This window comes from Montipora capricornis, chromosome 11 (genome assembly GCF_036669925.1).
Source record: "Montipora capricornis isolate CH-2021 chromosome 11, ASM3666992v2, whole genome shotgun sequence".
NCBI lineage: Eukaryota > Metazoa > Cnidaria > Anthozoa > Scleractinia > Acroporidae > Montipora > Montipora capricornis.
The window spans coordinates 34,061,231-34,081,213 of NC_090893.1; the positions used below are offsets into that span (position 1 = coordinate 34,061,231).

Genomic DNA, 19,983 nt, shown 5'->3' on the forward strand with positions numbered 1-19,983 from the left:
GGCCACGTAACAACTGAGAATGATTTTCTTCAAGCTTTGTAAATAACATTTTGATATAGACTGATATAAATTTGAAAAAAGGTGGGCCGACGTTTTTCAAATTTACCCAAACTCAATCCATTTCAATCCTCTCCAGTTTTGTCCACCCATGTCCCTTCTTGGCTTCCCTGTGTTTTGCTAGAGTTCTTCTGTAGTTTTGAACAGTTATTTTGATATTTAGTTAATTCTATGACCATTCGATCAGTGCTGAAAATGCCTGAAATAGCGTGACCTAACCTTTAGGCTTGAACTTCCTTTTATTGGGGACAAAAACAACCACAAACACCGTAAAAAATAAGAACCCCCCAAAACATAGGGCCTCATGACGATCACTCAAGAAGCGTTCAAAAAAAGTGATGATATTTAATAAGGTTTTCGTAAAATGCCAATACCGACCTTTTCGAAAGCTGTCGAGCGATTCGTGACAGCTACCCGGAAATGCGTCACAAGGGTTGCAGCAAAAGTTAAACATTTTGCAACACTCAGCCGATGGAACCGCATGAAACAAAGCATTTCCGTTTCATCTGGGAGGAGTTTCTGGTTGAACGGCTTATCGTGGTTTATCATATACGCGTATTCATGCGGAAACCAAGCTTTTTCGTTTTCGTTTACTCAAAGCTTTAAGCTTACCAAAACCATCAGCTTGAAGCTTTCTTGCCAACTTCGAAGGCGTCGGAAAGTATAGAGCTTCACCTTGTGTTGCAACGCAACGAAGTGTGACGCGCGATTGATATGGGCCGAAGTCTTTCTTGTCTAACTGTGTATGTTTACAGTTTTTCAGTCATTCTCCATGGCGTATTGGTTTCTTTCACTGGTAAGTGTTAAGTTCTTTATAATGTCTTTGTTTTTAGTAACGCTCTCTCAGGCGGTGTTTTCGTCTGTTGGCAATTATAAATAAGGAAAAATTTTAAGTCCTCTGCCTGCCGACGAAGCACTTATATTTGGTGGATTTATTTTTCACGAGCTTGTTGAGAGGAAAGATTTCAGGACGCTTCAAACCAAGAATTAATTGTGCAACGTTTTATATTGACAAAATTTTATAGTCTTCTTACGTGTATCCCGTATATGAATTTTTATTCCTGTGAGTCCAGCATTGGAAAATACATGACACTGACAAATTTAATCCTTGCCGATTCACGGAGAGGAACTGTATTAACTTACGGTCTAACTTGCGCTTCTTCAACAACAAGTACTATGAAAAAGTATTTGCCATTTATCCCGTTTGACATTCTAAGGCACTGATCATTATACATGCAATTTTTCGTCAGTAAAAACGGGCGTAAGTGTAGAAACTCAGGATAGTGAGAGATACGATTTCAATAAAATTAAGCTGATTAGCCGGAGCGCGATATTGGCACATCTAATTTTGCTTAAGTTGAGTGAAGAGTCGCTCCTCTGCGATTTAAAAATGGCATTCTCACCAGAAAATTGCTGAAGTGACAAGAAGATTTTAAGCGTGCAGGGATATTATTCCTTAAATTACATTTCTTTTTATTCCTATCACTGACCTTCAATGTTTCAAGCTGGGTCTTTGTAGCATATCAATTCCTTGGTTTCCGTTTATAGATATTTGAAAGACGAATAGTATTGATGAGTTTGAACTAACTCTGGTTTGAACCAGTAGATACCAATATCGTGAACTCAATTTTCTCCTGAATTACTTTAAGACTTTAATTTCTGGCCAATTAAATTTCTAAACTAATCAGCATTATTCTTTTACTAACTCTAAGAAGATTATTGTAATAAGGAATAATTAATATTTTGGTGTTTCTTTTGTTTGAGCAAGTTCCAGTCGAGTATCGTAAAACCAAAAGCAAAGTAATTACTTTGGCCAATCAAAAAGGATGGAGACAATCCGGTAAACCAATCAAAACTCGAAGTAATTACACGTAGCCAAAACAAAGCGCGGGAAAATGTGCATGCACAAGCCACAATTGGTTTTGGTTTCAATTCTGATTGGTTGAAAAAGTGGCGCAAGAACTTTGAACCAATCACTGAGTGAAGTAATCATAAACCAAAGCAATTCGCTAATTACTAAGTTTCAACCCTCAATTCAAAACTGCTCTAACTCAGAATAAGGCACAATAATCAGTTATTACTCGTCACTTTGGGTGATCAAGGAGCCTGATTCCTTATCTGGTCAATAAAATGTTAGGGGCATTTTGGAAATATCCCTAATTGTTGTGCAGTTTTAAGAATTACACTGCTGGTGTATCATAGGTGTATCATAAGCAGTGTGGCCCAGTGGTTAGGGCGCTTGTCTTGAGGTCTGGGGATCACAGGTTCAAGACCCGCTCTGATCACTCTTTGAATTTGATCCTGGTAGTCCCTGGTTCATTTTCCCAGCTGCACTTGTAAATGGCCGACTGGTTTTCCTCCAGCCAGTCAGGATTCTTAACAGTTGTTTTTGTTGTTCTGTTCCGTCATTTTTTTGTGTTTCATTGGCCCTGAAAAGTCCCTATGGGGAGTGGTCAATTAAGTATGTATTGTATTGTATTTGTTGGAGAGATCTGACTTGTCTACCTGAACGGTTTGACTTTCTACTGGGACACTGTAGCAAACTGATTGCTCCATAGAACTACACCTGAGGCAGGACTTGCCCCTAGTGGGGAAAAAGCTTTTTTTGGATGGGTGTAATATGTACAATTTGGTTCCTGGTCTCCTTGTGGTGTTTTCAGGCACTTTGTTCTTTAAACCATTGACACCTCAAAAGCCCTAGGAGGACCCCAGTTGATGACTAAAATTGTCTGGCATTACAGTAAAATCAGTTGTCTCACTCCCAGGGGTTAATTGGTTGAACTGTACCATCCAGGCCTGGTGACCTTTTTCACCTCATTGCTGTCCTTTACATTCTGCTTTTTACCATCTTTTACCTTAGAATTGTTGCCTGTTGTGATCTTGCTTCATTGCTTAGCTATTTCAAATGCTTTTGCTGTTTCATGCACTCTTTTCAGGTCTCCATTATTTCAGATCAGTTTATTGTGTCTCCATTCATTGTTTTTACTGCCACTATGGTGATAGCATTTTCTATCACATTGAGAAGTGTAACCCTTGTTCTCTCCAAATGCAAATGGTACATGTAAGTCAGTGAGACCACCTGTCATGTTGAAGTCTTGTACAACTCAATTAAGTGCTGTTTTGTTGTGCCTCAAAATGATATGGTTAACATTAGAACTGATGTGTGACTTGAACATGTACAGGTAGCTCAGACTGTTCCGGTAGTGCTAATTTCCCTGAAGTTATGGAGTTCCTCTCCTCCAACTTGCAGAAATAAATCAAACTTATTTGTGAGGGTCACTGATGTCCATCATGTTGCTCACTCAGATCCATCCTGCCATAACTTTCACGCTCTCTCGCATACTTCAAGAGACCTGGGCACTATAAACAGACATTCCTACTTAAATTTCATTGGCTAAATACTCTTTAGTCGCGTTGCAAGCGCCAGCCAAAAAAAAAGTTGTAGGGTGGCTACACGAGCAACTATCTCTGCAATTTTGTCACGAAAGTTTGAACTCTGGCGACTTTTTTCTTGTGATTTTTTCACCTGTTGCGTCACCAGTTCAAGGGTGGCTACACGTGTGATTTTCATCTCACGCTGGCGATGCGACAAATTTTGAAAAAATCGCATCACCAGTGTGAGCAAAAAATCACTCATATAGCTGTGGCTTTAGAACGAGCCGATTTTCTGCAATTTGCCTTTTTCCCAATGTTTGCCCCCCAGCATAACACATGGCTTATTTGCATGACAATTTGAAAACAAACATGGCGGCTATCGTGAATAAGGCCTATTGGGGATACTGCAAACTGAAATTAACAATGAAAGCAAATCAAGTCAAATGTTGGTTTTCATGGAGAGGGGAAATGGAGTACCTGGAGAAATCCTCTCGATGCAGAGTAGAGAACCAACAAACTCAACCCACATGTGACGCCAAGTCTGGGAATCGAACCCGGGCCATATTGGTTAGGGGCAGGTGCTCTTACCACTGCGCCACCCCTGCACCCTTACAGCTGTATGAAAGCTACAAAAGCACCTAATGTAGTACAGTACTGTGCAAAAGTAAGTTGACGATTCTCGCGAGGATCGAGGATCAAGAATCGAGAATTTAATGAGCTAGTCGCGGGACTGATTCCTCATTAGACTAATTGCACAAACACAACTGGGAATACGAATAAAAGAACAGCCTGCCAAAGTTTCTCGGAGGAATTGTTCTTTCGAATCCGGTTGCTGAAATTGGGATAAAAATCACAACGAATGACACTATTCTGTGTGATTGCAAAGCATACTCAACAATCACATGGACTGTAAACAGTCTTCAACACTATCGGACCTGCTGAAGTATTTCAAGTTTACTCAGAGAGCGCGATCCGCCCGACAATTTAGCTGTAATCTACGATGTACTGGTAGCTTGTTAGTGAAATTACCTCCGTAGTATTTTGAGATAGAAAAGTCTTTGAAACTACATGTTCTGTGCAATTGTGGAGGAGATAATTATTCTTCATCCTTATGATTGAAGCATATTGGACCAATCACACGGACTGTAAACAGTCTTTGACACTAATCTTGGTTTTCACGACACGTCATCAAAATTAAAAAATAAGGAATTATCAATCCTTTTGAGATTTTAGTTTAGTTAATTATTACAACAGCTGAAGACTTACCTTTGCACAAATTTTCATTTTGATGGGGTTTTTCGTCTTGTGATAAAGCAAGGTTGAATTTCTAAGCTTTTGCATGGCAGGACATTGAAATGTAGGCTGAGAATGCTGTCATGTAGGTTAAAAAAGTGACTCTGCTCTTGGTTTGCTCTTGATAACAGTGAACAAGTCTCGCACCGAGATTCGACCATCACTATAGTTTTCCTTCAGATCATTACATTTAAGAAGAGATGTAAAAATACCTGAATTGTTGCGTTACTTGGTTGGGTGTGCGGTATGCAAATATTTCTCATTGTTTACATTGGAAATTTACATTCGATTTACGATAAAATCCATCGCGTGGTAAAGCTCACCGTTTTGGTTTTATATTTTAATCCATGACATACATGTAGTTCTGAAGAGAAGACTCACAGGAACAATAGCCGCTATATCTGGTTTTCTTATTTAACAATTCCTGTTGTTATTTAATTGAGGAGTAAGTGTCAAGGATCGAGTTTGATTTCGAGTGAATCTAGTCGCGATCCTCGACTCGATTTTCGATCCTCGATTCTCACAAGGATAGAGTCGAGACTGTCAACTTACTTTTGCACAGTATTGTAGGTATAATCAAGACTCAAGTATACAATAACATACTAGCTTTTATAATTGCTAGAATATGAAACATCAACAAAAAGGTAGATTAATGGAAAGAAGGATAATGACTTTACAGGGAGAGATGACATAGTCATTGCAAAGCGAACGTTTGCTTACATAAATAAAACCAAAACAAATGCAAGAACTTACAAATTGTAGCCACTGCATTCCATGTGCTTGTTTTTTTTTTGTTTTGTCAAACTCTAGTGTGCACACACAGCCCAAAGACCCACAGGGTCACCGTGCTGCATTTCGTGTGCACTCTCACAGGTGTTTTAAAAATATTGTGCTCTTTTATGCATTGAATGTAAATTAACGCAATTAAATAATCAAACTACATGTACAATATTTTTGTTAAAAATTTGAAATGAAGTCTGGTTATCAGAAATAATTATGATACAGTAGAACCCTTCCCCATGTAAGAGTGAGACTTGTGATATATAGACTTTACTCTGGCCAACACCAGATAAGTTTTTTACTGACCGACTGGGGGCACTGCAGGTGTGAATCAGTTAAGGAAACCTTTCTTCTTCCTGTGAAATCATTATTTCTTACATGTAGAAAATGTTGTGAAGTCGTGGCAAAAGTCTTCCAGTCAAAGGGACTTAATAAGTAATTTTATTACCAAGCTAGACAGAACACAATGAAAATTATTGGATTATTGAGTTCACATCTTCTAACTTGTCTTGTTCACAGATGGAAAGTGTGAGGAGTTGCGCAAATTGTCTGAAAATGCTGGGGATATTCAAACCCCAAGTTATCCAAATTCATATCCCAGCCGTTCAAAGTGCTCCTGGCTCATCCAGGTGCCAATAGGCTACAAAATCAAATTACAGTTTTATCATTTTGTGCTGGAAGACACATTTCAATGTGGAGGAGATTTTCTCAAAGTCTATGATGGAAGGAGCAGTTCTGCTGAGCCACTGGGGATATATTGTGGACCCAAGAATCCTTTTAATGTGGAATCTACTTCAAGAAATTTGTTCATGACCTTCAAGTCAGACAGGACATTAAACTATGCAGGATTTAGGGCAACCTATTCTGCCATTGCGGTCCAACCATTGAAGCCTTTGAGTTTCCAAAGAACAGTTTTAAATATGACGGGTGTTCTTGGAAAAGATGTCAAATTGCTTTGCCAAGTTAAAGATGGCAGCGCAAATCTGGAGTTTTCATGGAGGAAAGATGGGCTTAAATTAAGCAATAATAGTGGACCAAATTACATCATTAGATCAAATGCAGTCAACAGAAGATCTCACCTTCGTTTGGAGAAATTGTCACAAAGTGATGCAGGGGTTTATGGGTGTCTTGCAAGGGATCTGGACATGAGGAAGAATATTTCAGCATTTGGAATTCTCACAATCAAAGGTTAGTTATTTACCAGGGCCCGGTTCCTGGAAAGCCAATTAACTTAATCCAGGATTAGCGTAAACTTTTGTTTCACGTTTTCAACTTTTTGGTAAAAGTTTCTTTTGCTATAATTTTTGTTTTTCAAGATTGACGTCTTCTCATGTAAAGTTCTGCCAAAAATCTGCGTTGAACAGCATTTGGGAGTAGAGAAATAAACTGCTTGGTTAATTTTTAATCTTAGATTAGCGTTAATCGGCTTTCGAGGAACCGGGCCCAGCTCTTTTAAAGGATGATTAAGCCCTATTTATTATATGGCAAGCAATTCTCAGGCTATATGGAGCACTTTGATAGTTTTGGTCGGGATTTTACAGTACAAATTATTGCCGTGGAAATGGTCAGTTTCCCCAATTTTTTTTCCTCTTCCAGGCAATTCAAGTTGATTGAAACACAGTATAAGCTTTTAAAAATGCAGAATTCCTTTTTTTCATCACAACAGTAAAATTATAAACAATGAAATGATAATTATATGAAATGGATCATATATGAACTGTGGATATGAAATCAAGTGAAGCTATGATCCTTGCAGTTATGAACGCAATTTTTGCAATTGCGTAAAGAAGCCTGAAAATGTCATGACTTCAACAGGCTTTGAACCTGGGTTCAAACCCTGTTGAAGTCCTGAATTTTTCAATTTTTTTTTGCAGAATTTAAGGTTACTGCTTAAAGTTTTCTGATCGAAGACAAAGATTACGAACATTCACCAAGCGAAGAAGTGTCACATCACTCAAAGAAACGATGCCATATAACAAACAACTTACTAACCTTACTTGCTTTACGAAAGCTAGACAAATTAAATATTCAACTTCATCTTCCTTGCAGTTTTTACAGGGTTCAAACCTGTACAGCACAGATAAGGGGTGTGGCTAGGGAAGGGTTCTGAAGCTTGTCTATTTTTAATAGTTTTGTGGGTAAGGTTGTTATTTCTTCAGTGCATCTAGAAAAAATGGCTACAAGTCTTGCCAATAAACAGGGAATGTGATTACCCGTATTATTGTCATTAAGTTTTAGACTTCAGATAACTAACTTTTTTTTTAACGCTATACATGTACTTTCTTCCAAGTTTAGTAGGTTTGTCCCATAGTTGTTAGAAAAAAGGAGCAGGCTTGACACTTTGATTTTTTTGATTTTTTGTTAATGATTGCATGATCATAAAATAATAATCATTATTGTTTTGCAACTTGCTGGTTCTTGGTTGAATGTGGCAAAAGAAGGACCATCTACATGTAGGGTTTCTTTCATCAAATGTCCATTAGACGCCCTCATACATTTAGCAAGATCCCTTGTCTAATTTTACACTGTGGATAAGGTGATGTGAAAATCCTTGTTTATAAAGACTGATCGATTTACATGTATTGTCCTGTGGTCTGCCTTGTCAGCAGTTTCCTCTCTAGCATGCTTTCTGAAAGGAAAAAAGCCCAATGGAAAAAGAATCATAAGTGAACATTCCATCCTTGAAACACATTGCTGGTATCTTTGGTGTTTGACATTGGAAACATGAATTTGACATTGATGATGCATTATTGCATGGTGTGCTCCAAGCTTTCTTTGTCAAAAATCCAAGATGACAGCCTCTCTTCTTGAGAGGAACATCCTTGGACTTTGTTTAACTTTGACCCTTTTAACAGAACATAATTCCTTTCAATTGACTTTCTTGAAAACTTCTTCCAAATTGTGCAGGTAAAGTATATTATTAAAACTCATTTGGTTTTTAATTCTTCACTGTCCTGTGGTGAACTGGAAATGTTGATCACATGGTTGTATTCTCTCTAGTGCCAGCTGTTGTGCTGGAAGGTCCAGTTGCAGTGAATGTCACTGGGGGAAATCTTGTCATTTCAAGATGTAAATCATGGGGAGATCCTGTCCCTAAGATAAGGTAAGTTTTAGCAATCTCTGAGTCTTTAGATCTAAGGTCATTATCCATGAGGAAGGGTGCAGTGTAGAGGAAAATTATCACAATACTGTAAGCTCTTCAATGCCCTTCACCAAGCCATCTTTTATGAAAATTGAAATGCGTGGTTCCCCCCCCCCCCCCCCAAAAAAAAAAAAAAAAAAAATTCCGGAGGGGGTAAGTGTAACAGGCAGCCCAGTGGTATAAAACTGGCTGCATATCTTTTTTTTCTTGTCTTCACTTTAAGTTGGCTATATACATGTACATGTACATATAGTCTTTTGTTGTATATGACGCTTCATATATTACTTGAAGGGAGAATAATTGTTGCAGTTGACAGCATAGGCGGCCCAAGCCTGTGTTACGTGCAAGAAGTGACTGTGACTAGTATCACGACAAAGGAGCAAAGAACCAAAAAGTTATCAATGAATGAAATAAAGTAAGGTAACTCGCCTTGTTTATTTTGTTTTGTCTTTTCTAGCTTTTTTTTATACTGTTTTGAGACGTTGTTCGTGAAGAGGCTGTCATAATCATCCTAAGAAGAACGAAAGAAACAAGTTTTTCTTTTTGTTGTAAGGAAAAACTGTGCAAAAAACTCTCTTTTCATGGAGAAAAAGGCTTTGGAGTAACTTTCTCTGTGAATTGCTGTGTCCAGCCTTGACTTTGTCTTAGGAACTTTACGACAGTCTCTTCAAGGACAACCTCCCCAAACAGTAAAAAAACAGCTCGAAAAGAGAAAACAAAATAAACAAGGTGAGTGAACTTACTTTATTTCATTCATTTATTTGATAACTTTTCTCGTCTTTGCTCCTTTTCGTGAAACTAACTCAAAAAACAAAAGAAAATTGCCCAGAACAGTGTTATTACTCATGTGACGTTTTTCACAGCCACTTCTAGCGAAGCATATACCCTTACTAATATGCAAAGAAATAAGAGAAAAAACAAGGCTTGTGTCAAGACAAGGTCAACTGTAGCCTCTCTTTTATTATTTTAGAAGCCAGGTAGCACAAGTGTTTACCCCATTGACCCCTGAGAGTGCCACGTCATTAATAGCTTTTACCCTGTATAATTCTACTCCTCAATGGAGGGCGTCCTAGGGCGTTTGAGGTGTGAATTGGTTAATGGTCTATGACTCTGATGGGCTGATATCAAAGGCAGTGGTGCATTTTGCATGTTTTATATTGCTTTGCTCTGACAGATTTCCCATTGTGAATCAAATTGCTCATTGTCAATCACAACAAACATGACTGTTTACTGTAGAAAAGATGGTTGGAATTCATTGTTTTGGTCGTTGTAATGGCAGGGGTACAGTGGATTTTGCAGAACACCAAACTGCTAGGTGGACAACAGCAGAGAAATCAGCCTACAAAAGAATTAAGGAACTGATAACCAAAACCCCGTGTTTAGCCCGCTACTCAATGGAAGCAGAAATCAAGTTAGCAGTTGATGCCAGCCCCTGTGGCCTGGGTTGTGTGCTTCTTCAAGAAGTAGATAATCAAATGCGCCCTGTTGCTTATGCATCACGAAGCTTAACAGATGTGGAGAAGAGATATGTGCAGATTGAACGTGAAGCCTTAGCTGTACTTTACGGACTGCAAAAGATGCATACGCATATGTATATCTTTGGCCGCCATGTTACTGCAGCAGCAGACCACAAGCCATTGTTTGGTGTGTTTACCGAACCGTCACAGTCGATTCGACCAGAGAGGATTGCATTGCGAGCTCAAGACTATGACTTTAACCTCATATATGAACCAGGGACTGGGAATATTGCTGATGGCTTGTCCAGATTGCCAGTGACCTCTCCAGCAACTGAAGTAAAGTTTGTGGAGGAGCATGTGAACTTGGTCAAAAAGGACAGTACATTGCTATCCATTGAGGAGATACAAGAGACTGGAAAGAAAGACACAGAATTACAAAAGGTAGTGATGGCCGTCAACGAGGGATGGAGCAAGTCGGATGAAAGCGTAAGACAATGGAAACCGCTGAAGGATGAATTGACTTATGCTCAAGGCTTATTGTGGCGTGGTCGTTGTATTTGCGTGCCAGCTCCGTTGAGGGAGAAGGCCCTAAGGCTGGCATATGAAGCACATCAAGGCATTGTCCGCTCCAAGAAGCGTCTATGTGCCAGCCTGTTTTGGCCTGGAATGGACACGGACATTGAAGAGTTCTGCCGTAACTGCCAAACTTGTGTACGATTGCAACCACTACGCCGAGATACCCCATGCAAGCCTACACCCTTACCTGAACATTGCTGGGACAAATGTGCAATTGATCTGGTTGGACCATTCCCTGGACAAATCTACATTCTTACCTTAGTAGACTACAGGAGCAAATGGCCAGAGGCAACGATCCCAAAAAGTACCACCAGTCAGAAGATTATCTCTGTGCTCACCGAGGTTTTTGCTCTCTGCTCTCTGACAATGGACCCCAGTTCACGTCAGAGGAGTTTGAAAGCGTTTTTAAGTTAAGTGGAATTCAACACTGTAGGACGTCTGCGTACTTCCCGAAGGCAAATGGACAGGTGGAAAGATTCCATCAATACCTGGAACACAGCCTCCGCGCAGCAGAACTTGATGGCTTCTTGTGGACTGAGGTCCTGCCTGACATTCTACAAGTCTACAGATCCACTCCTCATGCCAGGACTGGTATGCCACCTGCAAAGCTGATGTTGATTAGAGAAATTGCAACCAAGTTGCCGGTGGTCCAAGAGCGGGAAAAAGGAATTATCCTAGAAGAAAGGTACAAATGCTATCAAGAAAAACTATGTGATTATGCTGATAGGAAACTAATGGCTTGATATTATGATCTGGTAGTGGGAGATGTTGTATTTGTGGCAACCTTGAGTATGTAATCCTGAAGCCCGGTCCTGAAGCAGAAAGGAAGTGATACCTTTGAACTGGTCCAAGTGGAGACCGGGAAACAGGTGATCCGGAATGCAAAATTCCTTAGAAAGGCTTCCCTGCGTAATGACGTTCAAAGGCAGCATGAGGCTTAAGAATGGGGAGAGCCGCAGGAGCATGCACCTCAACAGGTCGATCCACCAGAAGAGACAAAGCAAACCCCTAAGACTGTAGAGGTACCTGTTACCTTGCCTGAGGAAGGAGAAGACCAAGACACTAGAGAGTTCAGGTGCTCTGCAAGACAACCGAAACTCGAGAGACACTGATTACCTTTATTACTAGCAATTAGATGGTGCAGTTGTATCAAATGCACATCATGACATTGTTATTGTTTTTGTTTTTCATAGTTAGGGTATAGTACTTATAGTAGGTTATGAACTGCTGGGTTAGGTTGGGATGTAGTGCCAGAGTGCCAGGTTACTTGGCATTGTAGGTGTATCTATGTAATGGCGGGCACGAGGAGAATTGTGAGAAAGGTTCAAGTGTTAATCCAGGCCATCCGTTACTAATAACACGTCACTACACCAAACGCCGACTGTTACAAAATCAGTATTGTATATGCAACAATAACTAAAAGTTAACCATTTTAGAAATGAGTGCTTAGACCAAATTACTGCAGAAATATACTACCATAATTGAAAGCTAAACAATCAATCGGCATTCTGCAAATACCCCTGCCCTCTTTGTAATGGATTTTTGTCAAGTAATATCACATTTCATTTTCAGATGGGAAGTAAATGGACAGGTTGCAAAAGCCAACCAAACCAAATTCATTTCAGAACTTACAATAAAGGCAGTGAAGAGCACAATAGTTAATTGCACAGCTGACAATGGGTTTGGGTTGGACTGGAAGACTGCAAAAATCAATGTTCTGGGTAAGGAAACTTGCTGCCAACTTAATTACATGTTTTTACAGTATTATTGGCTCTATTGGTTGGCCTGGTCATCACAAATTTTATCCATTTCTTGAAATAACTATTCAATATTCTTTCTATCATTGACAACCTACAGATTTGGCTACAATATGCTCAAAGGAGTTTCCAGGATAGCACTAATATCAATTAGTATTAATGTTGGGTCTTAACGAGTATTGTGGATGAAATCCTCTAGAGTTTAGTTCCATCAACCTTGAGCTTGTTTTCTTTTTCCTTAACATTCAAGTCTTACTTGCAATTGTTTTTAAATTTGCTTGTAGTCATTTACAGGCGTTGGCAAATCAACTTACATGTAGGAGTGGCCGAACCAACTTAAGGCAAATCACTGTGTGAGGAACCGACTGTAATTCGTTAGAAAACATGAGCAGTTAAACTTAGTTCCTTCCTTTTTCTGTATGGTTAGCACTGGACAACTTTAAATCCTTCCTTTTACTGTTTAATTTAGCTTCACCAACAGTTTTGACGCCAACAGAAACAACCCAGCCTAAGTGGTCTGCACCTTTGATAATCGTACCACCAAAGAATTTGACGGCAGAAAAAGGAGATAATGTTACACTGACATGTGCTGCTGATGGATATCCCAAGCCGTTAATAAGGTATCTTATATACTTAATTTCATTCACTCATGCAGCATGAATAACAGCACTATACAAGATTGATATGATAAGTGCGAGAATCACTTCAGTCAGCTCGCTTTTAGAGCGGAGGGGTGGCGCAGTGGTAAGATCTCTGCCTTCCAACCCTAAGGTCCCGGGTTCCATTCCTGGTTCTGCCGAGACTGGAATATTGGGCGACCTTCTTTCCCGCTAAAGTTCACTCAGCTTTCCATCCTTCCGAGGTCGGTAAAATGAGTACCAGCATGCATGGACTTCTTAGAAGCGGCTGCTATTTGCGCCTGTATATGCTTCCAGTCCGCTGGGGGTAAATTGATCATTGTAAAGCGCCTTTACTTTATAACCCACACTTCAAAATATATACATTTATTTCATTCACCCGACCGAGTCCTTTCACGGGAACACATGAGCCTAACAAATTGACCTGCTCCCAACTGAGTGGCTTCATACCTCAGTTGGTACAGTATTGCAACGGCATCGTAAAGGTGTTGGAATTTTTATCAGATACTATTGCTAAAATTTTGAAGATACTGTAAGTGCGAGCATCACTACACTCTCTTTCACCTTTGATTTGTATTTCATGCACACGAACAATCTCTTGCTATGGTTAAACCTTAAACTGCAATTCTGGGTCTAAAGTTCCCTCATCATTTGAAATCCCAACCTATTTGAGGTGGTTTGGACTTCCGTTCACCCAAACGCCTTCGCAGGCAAGGAACGTTTTCAAATCCCGCTTGGGCAAGCCAAGTTTATCAATAATTATTAACAAAAGGAAAATATTGTTCTGTAAAAAGTGGACTTTGTGGTCTTTCCGAATAAACGAAATGAAACCGCGTTACGCAAGAATAGGGAGCTTACGAAACGACGACGCCGATGGCAACGACGACGCTACAAAGTAATAGGTTTAGTGAGCAAAAACAATGGCTCTGCACGCTCTGCACGTGCGTTTTACATTTTGGTACATTTCTTTGCCGTTATGACGACGTGAAATGACCAAATTCAAGGTTCTGTGGAGGACGTTACCACATGACGATGAATTTTCAGTTCTCTCTCTACGCTTCCAACTCACTCATACCAGTTTAATTCCTCGACAGTTACTACACATTTTAACGCAAAACGACATGAAATAGTTTCGTAGTGATATGAATAACGCGAACTTGTATTTTAAAAGAAGTCCTCGTTGCCGTCGCCGTCCTCGTTTCGTAAGCTCCCTAATACATTAGGGAGCTTAAGCAATGATTACGGCGACGGCAGCGAGAACGTCATCTCAAAATATAAATTTGCGTTATTTTAATCGCTTCGTGACTATTTCAACGTTTTTAATATGACAAGGGTGTGGTAATTCCTCAAAGATGACACCAATCGGAACGGCACTCCATTTTAGGAGAGAAAATGAAAATTTATCCCCAAGTGCTGACGTTCTTCGTAAAACCAAAAACTTGGCTATTTCACGTTGTTGTTTTGCTGACGACGGCAACGAAATGGACAAGAGTGAAAAACGCACGTGCAGGGCGTGCGAAGCTATTGTTTTTAACCACTAAATATGCAAATTCGTGACGTTCTCGTTGCCGTCGCCGTCGCCGTTGTCGTTGCTTAAGCTCCCTATTAGGGAACTTAAGCAACGACGACGGCGACGGCAACGAGAACGTCATCTCAAAATGTATTGTAATCGCTTCGTTACTATTTCAACTTTTTTAATATGACGGGGGTGTGGTAGTTCCTCAAAAATGACGCTCGTAGGAACGGCGCTCAATTAAAGGCAGAAAATGAAAATTTATCCTCAAGTAATGACGTTGTCCATAAAACCTCCAATTTGGCTATTTCACGTTGTAGTTTGCTGACGACGGCAAAGAAATGGACAAAAGTGAAAAACGCACGTGCAGGGCGTGCAAAGCTATTGTTTTTGCCTACTAAATATGCAAATTTGTGACGTTCTCGTTGCCGTCGCCGTTGTCGTTGCTTAAGTTCCCTACTAGGGAGCTTTAGCAACGACGACGGGAACGGCAACGAGAACGTCATGTAAAAACATAAATTCACGTTATTGCGATCACTTCGCGACTATTCCAAGCCTTTTAATATGACAAAGGTGTTTCAGTCCCTCAGGAATGAAACCGTTACGAGCGGCGCTTAATTTAGGGGAGAAAAATGAAAATTTATCTCCAGATTCTGACGTTCTCCATAATACTTCAAACTTGGTAATTTCACGTTGTTGCTTTGCTGACGACGGCAACGAAATGGACAAAAATGAAAAACGCACGTGCAGGGCGTGCAAAGCTATTGTTTTTGCCCTCTAAAAATGCAAATTTGTGACGTTCTCGTTGCCGTCGCCGTTGTCGTTGCTAAAGCTCCCTATTAACGGCACCGCGGCAACGGCAACGCCGACGAAAACGTCAGTTCTGAAAAAAAATTCAAAATACGTTTAAGGATATTTATATTTAGACATTTGCCTGTACTGATGCTGTACCATTAACGTACCCTCAATATTAATGCTTTCACAGGTGGCTGGTGGATGAGAGAACATACCACGAAAACCCCTTAGATGACAATATGTCCCATCTTACTATTACGATCAGTAAGGACGAGACAGCTGTTAAATGTGAAGCACAAAATCTTGTTGCCGTTGACTCGAAAACAGCCTTTATTACAGTTCCAAAAGGTAGGCTGATCACTTGTGAAGAAATACTGTAAGTTGGTTATTTTTGGCAGTAATAATTCATGAAGGTGACTGCCAATGGAACGCCAGTGTTCGGGTGCCAGGTATAACCAATAGATGGTTTTCAATCACGTGATTAGACGGCCATGTTGGTGCACAAAACAACAGCAAATGTTGTCAAATTCCCAGGAGACTTTTTTCTTTATTGTTCTGTGCACCAACGTGGCCGTTGACGTCAGGTAAAAACCATCTACACAAATCACGATTCAAAACGAACGTTCGTGGATTTTGCATGCTTAGCGCATTCTTAATTAAAACTGTTTATTCAAGTTTCGTTATTATAAATTATTCGTAAAGGGAAAAGATCAGGTATGCGTTTTTTTCCCAAATATAAATGTAGCACGTTTCAAGTAAACGCGTACGATCACAGACTTCCCGTTCTATGCTCTCGCTCTGGCACCCAAAGGGTGCTGTTTTTTCAATCAGGGCGTTATAAAATTTAAATGGCTCGTGGTAGAAGTTGCTGGTGTACAGGCGTAAGGTTACTTTTTACTATATATGAACTAGTTCAACCGGTTTTCTCAGATCACTATGACCACTATTTTAATGGAGTTCGAATACATGTACTCTACCAGAGCTCTCTCCCAGCAATCCTAGGCTGAAGAGAGTTTAGAATATACGTGTATTTGTATATGTAATAGGACTACATGCTGTCCAAGTTGTAAATAAGTAGATAAGAAAAATTCTGAGGACGGCCGAGTCCAATTTAGCAGTCCAAGGAATTTCTTTAATCCAATTATTTCCAAATTGGACAAGCATGTAGTCCTGTTACCCACTAATTGTATATCTTCCAAAAACGGTTTGTTCTCACTATTAGAGACGATTAGTTTAAAAGTGTGAGAGAAACCGCAAAGCTGCTTAAGTTCCCTAATAGTTGCAACTTGATTGGCCAATACTAGGTTCTTGTATTTATCTTGACATTTGATTGGTTGGTGTAAAGTATCTAGATTTTCTTCAAATTGGACGGTTTGTCCAAAGCTAAAGTAAACGTTCCAGTAAAAGCTATCCAATTTATTTTGAATTTGGACAGTTGGCAAAAATTAATTAAAAATACATGTTTTGGCAATATTGGATTTTGATACAGCTATACAATTAGAACATGAATGAAAGCATCTTTCTAGCTGGATCCAACTTGAACTCGCAATTGACAACCTATTAATTAGTTGGCTTTATAGCGCAAATTGTAGAGCAAGTGCAGCGCAAACGCATGGTTATGGGTTCGAATCCCGTTCAAGACTTGAAATACTTAAGTTACAAATACTTATGTTGTTTGGTTAACTGCGGTGACCTTCCTAACTTCCACGAGTACCGTGAGACTGTGCGTACAGCCAATCGTCCTTGTCAGAGATTCCTCTTTTGTTTTTTCTCCTAGTTGAAGCAAGCGTTGTTACCCTCCGTTCTGAAGGATTCTTCAGTGGCACCGGATTTGTTTTGGTGCTTGGGGTAGCTGTGGTTGCCGTTTTATTGATTGTTGGAGCAGCCATCATTCTTTACCGCCGCCGCAAGATGCAGCTGCAAAACTTCAAATCTCCTGTAGATGCAGAGAAGCTTCAGAGCAACCCCATCTTTGATCAGCACTCTAATTACCGCTCAAATCCAAAGTTGTTGATTTGGGAAGTACCAAGAAACAGAATGGAGTTTATCAAGGAGCTGGGACAAGGAAATGGTACGTTAAGGTCTTTTAAATACTTTTACTTTTACTTTGGAAATTGATAACCCCGGTATCAGTCCTAGCAGTATAGCGGAATAATTGTCACTTGAACCTAGTTTAATGGCCATCGTCCAAGGAGTCTCCTATAGCTCAGTGGCAGAGCGTCCGAAATAGTAATCGGAAGGTCGTAGATTCGACTCCTGCAAAGGAGAATTCGGATTTTTTCCGAGTATTCCGAGTCACTATCTAACGAGTCATCTATAGCTCAGTGGTAGAGCCGATCCTAGTAATCGACCCATGTGAAGGAGAACTCCGATTTCTTTTCGAGCATTCCCGATTTACCGTTGAAAAGAATATCATCTCGTTTTAAGTCTCGTATCTAATTACCCACTTGTGCACAGCAGTTAGGTATCACGCATTCTACAATCTGATTTGCTAGAGTATCCATTATCTGCTCAAGTCCTTCGAGTCAATTAAGATCTTCCGCCAAAATTTGCGGAGTTTTTTTTTTGTGCGACCTTCTGGTTTACCTCTTCCATTTATGTGACACCTCAAACTCGAATGGTTAATATAGTGAGTAGCCTTAAAGCCGATATTTTTTTTACCAAAAACGAAATTACAACCATTTTAGGTTTTGAAGCCAGCGCGAGCATACAAAAATGAACCGTTCATTTTCTACCTTTAACTTTAAACCGTTCGTCCTCGTTCAGTTACAGTATATGATTTTATCAAACGAGTTGATAAAGGTTGAATAACCACCGTAAACGATTTGGAAAGCTAGGACAAATTTTCCAAATCTTTCACGGTGGTTATTCCGACCTTTATCAACTCGTTTGATAAAATCAATTTCTGTTTCAATCTCCCACCGACGCAGTACCACAGTTTCTCTAGAAACTAAAATTTTGTTTACAGTTACAGTATAGTTTGCCCCAGCAGCCCATACAATTGGCGCCTGTTCGCCCGTATTGCACAACTTGCACAAGATGGAATAATCGCGAAATACGTATACGAGAGCACTTAAGGTATATTTTGGAGTGACGTTTTTGTGACGTTGCCCTTGTCCTTGCTTTATTAAGTAAACTTTCTACAGACGTTTTAACAACCTGGCCCCAGTTGTTCAAACGATGGATAGCGCTATCCACCGGATAAATCACTATCCAGCGGATAAACACTAGCAAAACCAATTGAGTTATCCAGTGGTCGACAAATATGTCACTTCAAAATAGAACTTTGCTCTAGTATAATTACGTCTTTCGCGATTATTTCATCTCGTTCGCGTCGTACAATGTGGACAAAGTATCGTAAAAGTAAATTGGGTCGAGCGGTTTCAGAGGAAAAATATATAGATTGGAAGGTTCGCAGTTGTAAGGTCACGTTTTTTTCAAAACCTCAAATGTGGCGATTTCACGTCGTTATTTAAGAGCATGGACTACATTGTAGATCTTGCATATTTTAAAAGACAACAACGGGACAAAACAACAATTTAGTTCACTTTGGAGTAATTTGCATTAAAACAATGGTTGTCCAGTTCGTTGAAGCATGAAACAGTCCCAGGAGCAAATAGCTTGTGGTGTTCTTATGTAAAGAACCCCAAAACGTGGTGCATTATGGGATAGGGAATAGCGAACAGGGCGGATCTTTGCTGACGTCATTATTTACATTTTGTCTCATTAACATACGAGTTTGCTGTCAGAAGGCATTATGCTACATGTATTTACAAATTGACTTTCAAAAGGTAAAAGAACGTGTTAAATTTCGTTAAATCCCCAACTGTAAACCTTTTAGCTTTGATAAGGAGCGAGTTATTAGCCATCAAAACCTGATAAAATCTTAGGTGGCAAAAGCGCTAATGACCCCATACATATTTTGTAAAATTTCATTTACTCAGGGATTATCTGGTACATTGCGCTCAAAGTTTCAGAGGTAGCTTATAATGCAATGAACTTTATATATTCAGTACTGATTTTTATCTGATAGATTAGAAAAGGATGGGCTAAGGCACAATTTCCTTGTGGATGGCTTTCAACTGACGTCACAGTAGCCATGTTGGTGCACAGAACAACAGAGAAAAAAGTCTTTTCTGAATATGACGCCGCTATAATGCAAAACATGAGCCATAATTTGCTATCGTTTTGTGCACCAACAAGGCCGGCTCATCACGTGATTGAAAACCATCTTTAGGGAAAAATGATCGTACTGCACGTGCGGCACGCCATTTAGCACATACCTTTGCGTCACTCTGCATAACAACGGGGTCAGTACGCAGCTATTACAACGGCTCTCGGGATTGGCTCAGAAAACAATGGACCAAAACAAACAAGCAATCAACGATAGACCCTAAACAGTCCCTAACCCTAAAAGCAATAGAGCTTGCGTCCTAAGTTATAAAGGGATCCCATGAAATCAGAGGTTGTAAAGAGAGGGGGGTGGCCTTAACGTGGATGAAAATGGCATGGGCTCTGTTTTATCGTACTGATCTATTGCTAGAAGCGATTTCAAGTAAGCAAGGTAACTTCTCAGTCGGTCAAGAGTTTGGCTACTGGG

General features: G+C 39.8%; 1 protein-coding gene across 2 annotated transcripts in view; it reads left to right on the plus strand.

Moving 5' to 3' along the window:
- The first annotated feature begins 519 nt into the window (after positions 1-519).
- The window catches only part of LOC138024829 (muscle, skeletal receptor tyrosine protein kinase-like), a 22,275-nt gene continuing 2,811 nt past the window's right edge, over positions 520-19,983 (plus strand). The window contains exons 1-7 of one of the 2 annotated variants that reach the window (XM_068872005.1): positions 520-853; positions 6,025-6,693; positions 8,506-8,608; positions 12,253-12,401; positions 12,907-13,057; positions 15,574-15,731; positions 17,167-17,454. In XM_068872005.1, coding sequence (XP_068728106.1) covers positions 772-853; positions 6,025-6,693; positions 8,506-8,608; positions 12,253-12,401; positions 12,907-13,057; positions 15,574-15,731; positions 17,167-17,454 — 1,600 coding nt within the window. In that variant the 5' untranslated portion in view covers positions 520-771. Of the gene's footprint in view, positions 854-6,024; positions 6,694-8,505; positions 8,609-12,252; positions 12,402-12,906; positions 13,058-15,573; positions 15,732-17,160; positions 17,455-19,983 lie in introns of both variants that reach the window. The other variant, XM_068872004.1, reaches the window with a different exon arrangement.